This window comes from Hyperoodon ampullatus, assembly GCF_949752795.1.
Source record: "Hyperoodon ampullatus genome assembly, chromosome: 6".
Taxonomy (NCBI): domain Eukaryota; kingdom Metazoa; phylum Chordata; class Mammalia; order Artiodactyla; family Ziphiidae; genus Hyperoodon; species Hyperoodon ampullatus.
In genome coordinates, this window is record NC_136919.1 from 30,337,197 (window position 1) to 30,345,726 (window position 8,530).

The following is an 8,530-nucleotide window of genomic DNA, read 5'->3' on the forward strand; positions in this document are numbered from 1 at the left end:
AAAAAAATTAATTTAAAAAATGGGAAAAGGAACTGAATAGACATTATTCCAAGGAAGATATGCAAGTGGCCAACAAGTACATGAAAAGGTGCTCAACATGACTAATCATCAGGGAAATACAAATCAAAACCACAATAGCTCCTCATATCTGTTATAATGCTATTACCAAAAAGACAAGTGATAACAAGTGTTGGAGAGGATGTGGAGAAAAGGGAACCCTTGTACACTGCTAGTAGGAATGTAAATTGGTACAGCCATTAAGGTAAATGATACGTATGTTCCTCAAAAAATTAAAATTAGGACTACCTCATGATTTGGCAATCCCACTTCTGAGTATTTACCCAAAGGAAATAAAATCAGTATTTTGAAGAGATATCTGGACTCCCATATTCATTACAGCATTATTCACCATTGGAAAGATATGGAAAACACTCTAAGTGTCTATTGATTGATGAATGGATGAAGAAATATGATATATATGTACATATATATACATATGTATATATAAAAACACATATACAATGGAATATTATGCATCCATATAAAAGAAGGAAATTGTGCCATTTATGATAGCATGGATGAATCTGGAGACATTATGCTAAGTGAAATAAATCAGTCACAGAAAGACAAACACTGTATGATTTCACCTGCATGTGGAATCTTAAAAAAAAAAAAAAAGAACTGATAGGAATCTAAAAAAAAAAAAAGAACTGATAAGATCAGGGAGTAGAATGTTGGTTGCCAAAGTTTGGGCAGTGGGGTAAATAGGGAGATGTTGGTCGAAGGGTACAAACTTTCAGGTATTAAGTGAATAAGTTATGGGGATCTTTTACAGAATGCTGATTACACTTAGGAATACTCTATTGTATACTTGAACTTCTCTAAGAGAGTAGATCTTAAGTGTTCTCACCACATACACACAAAAAGTAACTATGTGAGGTGGTGGATGTTTAAATTTGCTTGACTGTGGTAATCATTTCACAATGTATACATATATTAACTCTTCATGTTATACACCATAAAAATCATACTGTACAACCTAAATAGATATATACGTTTTTACTTGTCGATATTTCAATAAAGCTGAAAAAAATTTAATAAAGTATTTGGATTCTGAGCAATAAAAATTTACTTAAGAAAAAAAGAGCAGTATTTATGCATGTGTACAGACACAAACACACACAACTCTCCACTCACACACACTCACACCACAAACCATACTATGTGTACATTAAATTCAAGTGGAAATATGTTAGGGTTTTTTAATAAGATCACAGAAGTTTAGAGCTGGAAAACTCTGTACAATATTGTTTAGTAAGACTTCCCTTTCTATGAATGAGTAAACTGAGGTGAAAGTGATGAAATAATATTACAAAGTCACTGTTTTTAATTAGGAAGAATTTAAAAGTCTTCCTTATTTATCAGAGGACCCAGATAGTGACAATGACATAATATGAATTTTTACCTATTTTCAGACAGAAGCTAATGGATTAGCAATATGGTCTGAAAAATATAGGCCTTACATGACTGGAAGATAAAGCTCTCCTATATGGGGTTGTATGTTACGGGACACTTTATGGACTTTAGGGATAATCAAAGCAGGGCATATCTATGTCTATCACACAGACATAGATATGAATTTTCCTTACAAATTCATAAAAGGACTAGAAATAACAAATGGAAGCCTTTATTCTCTTTTTGGAAGAGGCCTTTTGGGGAACAGGAGATAAGAGGGCAGGGAGGCATTCAAGCAATGCAGTAATGTGTGCAAAAAATATGCATCTCATTGATTCCCTCGGGAGCTGGATATGTACCTAACAATTTTTATGCTTGTCAGCAGAAAAGGTTACTTTTAGTCTCAGTTGCAAGTGGATTACATTGGCTCATTACCCTTCCTTCTGGGTAAATAACAATGAGTCTTGACTAAGAGAGACACACATTTTCTTCTTGTTTGTTCTTGGATACCTGGCAAATGATGCAAATACCTCAACCACTACTTAAGGCCTACAGCAAGAGGAATTTGGATGTTGGTCATCTAATTAAGGAAGTCAAAGTTAAATCCAACAAGTTAGAGACCAGTAGACATCATCTACATCCCCATCCACAAAATGTGGACTAATGAAAATTGAAATGGATAATTTAAACCCTGCTTTTACAAAACTGGAGGGTGATAGGAGACTAAAAAGATGGTTTTCAAGGCTGAATCAATGTGTGTTAAAACATGATATATGTGGACTTAAAGGAAGATCACTATTGGCCATATTGTTGAGATGTGTTGGGGGAAAATTGTGGGAATGATACAGGCGCTTTATAGAAACTTCTATATTTTTTAAAATTTTCTTTTTCTTTGCCTGATCCTGTTTTAATGGGACATGGATCAGTTGCTGAACATGATACCATGACAACACATCTAGGTACTACTGCCCACACTGCTAAAATAATACAGATCATTCTTTATTTACCCTTTTTAAAAATGGGATTAATAGGTTCTGCTTCTCTCTTACTTGGTTAATGAGGCAAGCCAATATGCTTGTATTTATCCAACCCTGTTCTATATAACACACAAGATTAAGGGGGAAATCATTGACCATGTTTAAATTGCTGCTAGCTTTATGGATCAGTCCTCTTGCTGAAGCTAACAGTTCTACCCCAAAGAGGATAATCTGGGTAAAAATTAATGAAAGGTGGAAAGAAGGGAAAGTGATTGCTGACATAAAGTGAGCCTATGGGAAGCTCTTTGGCATGCTATAGCTATTTGGAGATTACTACTATCTATATGATAGCATCCTGGAGAAATAAACATTTTGGGTTCAAAATATGTACTCAAACTCAATAAGCAGTTAATGGCAATATGTTGGGTATATAAACCAACATTGATTGAAACATTCTAAGAGACAGTTCCTCAAAATTGGCCTAGCAGGTACAACTGAAGTTTCAGAACTCTCCTTTTTGGCCTGAAATTCCTTCCTCCTGTGGGACCATAGCCTATACTGTTATAGGAAGCATTAGCCTTACATGAGTGTACACTGAATCCTCGTGTGTTCTGTAAAATGTCCAACCCTGGGTAAGTGCTGCAGTGTTTAATTTTAAAAACTAGGCTCCCTTGAAATTTAGAAAGTCAGGTAGTATACAGCCTGTATTATCTCATGGCAACAATCCACTGGATCGAGAAATAATGTATTTTACATGGCTCATGTGCCCTTTTAGTGGCTTACAGTCATCATCAGCACCGTCCTATTGCTAAACTGGAGAGAGCATCATTTATCTTACAGTTTATGCGCTCCAGGAGGTGCATTCTTGTAGACTACCATGCGAATAGTGGAACTTGGATTTTTGTCACTTAGTGTATGTCTACACATTACATGTATATATCTATAAATATATACTAGATATATATATTTATAGATAGATAGATAAACTGATGTAATTATGCCTATGATTTGTTTCAAAATAATCTGGATGAGGGCTTCCCTGGTGGCGCAGTGGTTGAGAGTCCGCCTGCCGATGCAGGGGACGCAGGTTCGTGCCCCGGTCCAGGAAGATCCCACATGCCACGGAGCGGCTGGGCCCGTAAGCCATGGCTGCTGAGCCTGTGCATCCGGAGCCTGTGCTCTGCAACGGGAGAGGCCACAGCAGTGAGAGGCCCGCATACCGCAGGGAAAAAAAAAAAAATCTGGATGAGGAAGATACATAATGATGAAAGAAGGCTGCCCATGTGTTGGTAATTTTTTAAACCATGTGAATGGTATATGGAACTTTGTTAAATTACTCTTGCTCTTCTGTTAAGTATTTGAAAATAAGTATTTCTAAAAGTAGGTTTTAAAGAAAAAATACATAAGTGTGTGTGTGTATGTAGATAAATAGAGATATAAATGTATGTATGTATGTTTGTAAATAGAGCTGTAAACATATTTGGGAAAACTCCTATGATGGTATTAAGGGTGGGTAGAGGGTAATTTAGCTAGAAATTGAAAATGTTCATATCACCTTTTCTATTAACTTCACTTCTTAAAATTTATCCTCTGAAACCATAGGTGTTGTACACACACACAAAAAAAAAACCCTTTAACCTCAAGGGTTCATAGCATATTAAGTGATAAATCAAAATACAAACATGTTGAATGTATGACTCCTAGTAACTAGAAGAAATATTTTAAATGGTAGCTTTAGGAGATGACCATAGTGACAATTTTTTATACTTTTTGATATTTTTAATTAAAAATTTATTTATTAATAAGAAAATAATACACCTAATAATCTATTGGAGATTTCCTGATTTTTCCAGGGAAAGACATTTATTATCAAATCTGTCAATTTTCTGATCATTGATTAACATGAGTACGCTTGTTTATATCAAAGCCCTATAGCATCCACTTTTATATACCTATGGAATATTTTAGCAGGTGAAGAGTTCAACTTGATATAAGCCTGCATATTAGATGTTGACACTCTTGGTATTGTGGGAAAAAATTAAAAATTAAGGTGCTAAGGAGTTGGTTAAAACAATATAAATAATATTTTTATATGCCTAAAACATTGTCATAGAACAAAAGTTAAAGAGAACTAAGCATGGATCAGATACAAATGCAGGGCCTCTAGTGAGACGGTAGAGGAGAAGCACTAGAAGTTCAAAAGCTGTCAGCCACAGGGTCGGGTACATGCCTTTCTGAACCAAAAGCAAGACCAATGTGATCCAACCCAGAGGAGAGAGAACAGCATCTGGAGGTTTTTTGCAGTGACAGCACTCATTCTGGTGGGACAGTGGCAGAAGAGCAGAATTTAGTGACCAGATCATCTAGGCAGAAACCTGGGTCAACCTGAAGGAAGTAGACTGGCAAAGAATGAAGCCTCTGAATAGGAGATATGCTCTAAAACAAGTAGGAAAAAGGAAGACTGGGTAGGAAAATAACGTCAAAACCCAGCTATCATAATGAGCTAAGAGACCATGGGGAAGCTGGATGGTGTGGCCCAAAGACACCCTATGCTAGGCACTGGCCTTCTAGACAAGGACTCTACAGAAAAAGAAAAAAAAATAGATTTACTAAGGAGTTTCAACTCGTTAGAGAATGACAAGAACTGATTTAATTTCCCCAGTCATGGATTTTATCACTCCTTCTGAGCCTGTAAGAACATCTCAAGCAGATTTGAAATGTTTTTGTTTATTTTTTGGTTTAGAATACCCACCTTCCTTCCTCCTCTACACTAACTCCTCTTCTGGTCTGCAGCCTCAAGAGCTCAGCAGGTCTCCACTCATCAAGCCAGTCAAGCCGGAAGCCAGACTCTCTTTCTTTGCAAGCACCCGAAACCTTAAGAGCTCTTTTGCAGCACCATCTCACTTGGCTTGGATTAGAACAAAAAACGTTCCCATTCTTCCCCAGGGACTGTAGTGCAACACCTCCCACCAAGCACTGTACACTCTACATAAGGCAGAACACTCCCTTGATTATTTCTTCCCCTGGCCCAAACTTCTCTTTATGTAGATATGGGGGGAGGGGCAAGGAGGGTGTGACTTATATTAACAGAGTGACCTTTAGAGAGAGATATCTAGCTCTCATAAATATTAGCTTGGGGTAAAAGAGGTACTACTCAGTAGTAACTTTTAGTCCTCAATTTGGAGCCAGCTTTAATTCTGAAATTTTAGGACACTATGCAGTTGGTGCTATGCTAGGTGCTTTCTCCAACTTATTGAAATTATAATAACACTGGTACCTGGTTTTATCTCTTTCCTTATTACAAGTCTATGATGTACAAAGAATAGACTATCCAATGTCATTTAGGTAGTTTGTGGAATTGAAGATTTGGTACTCTTGCCACTCTATCTCCCAAGTTATGTGTAATGTTTTCTACTACATTTCTGTACAGTACACCAGAAACACTCATTTCAGATACCACCTGGGATGAGACTTTAATGAAATTCATTGTACTTGTGAGATCTGAAAACACTGGAAGCTGAGTTTATAGCAAACTACAGTTCTCAGTAATTCTAGCTGAATAAGGTTAGTGAAGGGAAAAATAAAAACATCTCTCCTTAACCATGGTTTCCTCAAAGCTTCTTACTGATTTAGCTATAAGTCCATCTTTGTGCCTATTACACAAAGATCTGCAATTTCTGAAATACTTATTGGATAGGTTTTCAATTTAGCAAGTATTTTACAGCTGCTTTTACATCCTTATTCCTCAAGCTATAGATCATAGGATTTAGCATAGGTGTCACTACACCGTAAAACAGGGAAATGAGCTTGTCAGAAGTTTGCAACTTGTTTTCTCCAGGCAGTTCTTGAGACGTGGGTTTGGCATACATAAACAAGATGGTATCATAAAATATAATTACTACAGTCAGATATGCTGAACAGGTAGAAAAAGCCTTGCGTCTTCCTGTGGCTGAGTTCATTCTCAAGATGGTGTAGAGGCTGAACATGTAGGAGATAAAAATGAGCAGCAGTGGAAGAATTAGAAATGCCATATTTGATATTGTCATGGTGATAATACTGAGGGATATATCAGCACAAGCAAGCTTGAGAACAGCTAATATTTCACATGGGAAATGATTGATAACATTATTCTCACAGAAAGGCAATCACATGGCAAGAGATGTTTGCACAACTGAGTTGATTCCACCGGACAGCCATGACACAGAAGCCATCAGTACATACACCACCTTGCTCATGATGACAGGGTATCTCAGAGGGTTACAGACGGCCACGTAGCAGTCAAAAGCCATCATGCCAAGGAGCAACATTCTGTTGACCCCATTGCAAATCCTAAGAACATCTGCACTGCACATACAGAGAAGGAAATGTTCCTTTTCTTTGAGATTAAGCTCATCCAGAAAAGAGGGGTTTCCCAGGAAGAAGTACATTGGGGTGTGAAGATGGGAATCAAAGATGCTGGCTATTATCAGAACACCGTTGCCAATTAGAATCACTAGATACATAATTAGAATTAGAACAAAGTCAACTATCTCAATCTTTGGGTATCCAGAAAGACCCAGAAGAAGAAATTCTAGCACAAATGTCTGGTTAATTTTATCCATGTCATCCACTTTCAGTATGTCAAAGGAAGATCTAATATAAAATATATTCACTGCCAAGAAAAGAATGTTACATGTTACATATTACCTGAACAACTGATTTTTTAAGAATGTATTATAAGGAGTGTTTGCTTGAAACTCTGACATCCAGCTATCTTCAACAATGTGTATGACTAGAATACAATAAAACTGGGAAGGATGGAAGTACCTATGCCCATTGCCAATATGTGAAGATCTACCTATGATCAAGCAAACATACAGAAGTAACCTTCCCTGCTGTTGAAGGCTTGTTCCTTGGTTGAGGTTTCTAAAACTCCTGACTAATTAGCAACTATAAGCCTGACTTCATCTGCCCCAGAAAGTAAGCAGTGGAGATGGCGAGAGACTACTCAACAAGGACTGGAAATATGATTCTGCAATTCATGATGGTCAAAACTTCACAGCAACTTTGATGTTTCTGGTGCATATTTCTTTCTACGCCTGACACTGCATACTCTATATTAGGCACTTTAATTTTTTAATAGACATTAATAATAATAAATTGAATAGCATAAACTGAAATTTAACATCTGTTTAAATGTAGATAGTTGTTGATCTCATTCCAGCTCCTCTTAGTATCTTGTGTGACTGTTCCTGTGACAAGACCATTGCATAGATCAGATCCACATGAATGTCACACACAGTCTTTGGAGAGTATTACATAGTCTCTTATTTTTATTCTGTGGCTTCAGAGTGTATCTTCATAATTTACTCACTTAAGTCAACCTAAGAAAACAGCAGGAAGGTTTAAATATTTTATATAAATAGGTATACACATGTGTATATGTACTACTACTTTATGCTTAACAAAATACAATCATTGTTTATATTACTCCCATTTTTTCAAATATTAAAACATGAAATTTTTCCAAGGTTAACCTCATAGTAAACAGTGAAGTAGAGCTCAAAGCTCAGATCAAGTGTAGTTCACAGTGTCACTAATTTTTATATACACATGAATCACCTGGGTATCTTGAAAAGCTTTAGATTCTGTTTTGGTTTTGGGGGCAGCTCCTGAGAGCCTTCATTTCTCGTAACAGCCCAGGGTTATACTTATGCAACAGGTCTTGAAAGCATTTGAGTAGCAAGTCTTTAATCTACACTGAGCTGGCAGATTATCCAGATATTTCTGATACAAATGGATTTTCTTTTGCCTTATTATGTGGATTGGCATACCAAACTGGAAAATGACAAGAACATATTCCTTTTGTGTTTTAGAGAAAACTCAATATTCATATACTCTTAAGAAAAAAATATTATTGAAAGAGTTAAATAGTCTTAAGGAAAAAATATTATTGGAAGCATTTTTTAAAGCAGGTTAAATGTGTGCCAGACTACTACAATAGCTTTTGAATATTACTGACAGCCTATCTTGAACCCAGTCATATTCCAAGCACAGTAAGGATAAATAAAAGAATAAAGTGCCTCCCACTACAGAGCTCACAATTCACTTAGGGATAT

At 36.4% G+C, this 8,530-nt stretch overlaps 1 protein-coding gene across 1 annotated transcript; it reads right to left on the bottom strand.

The window, feature by feature from the left end:
- Positions 1–6,133: 6,133 nt before the first annotated feature.
- On the bottom strand, positions 6,134–7,033 carry LOC307054115 (olfactory receptor 13C3-like; the record flags this gene model as incomplete). The annotated part of the gene is given in 4 exon segments (XM_079705641.1): positions 6,134–6,577; positions 6,581–6,735; positions 6,738–6,823; positions 6,825–7,033. Coding segments are annotated over 4 exon segments (894 nt in total).
- Between the last annotated feature and the right edge of the window lie 1,497 nt (positions 7,034–8,530).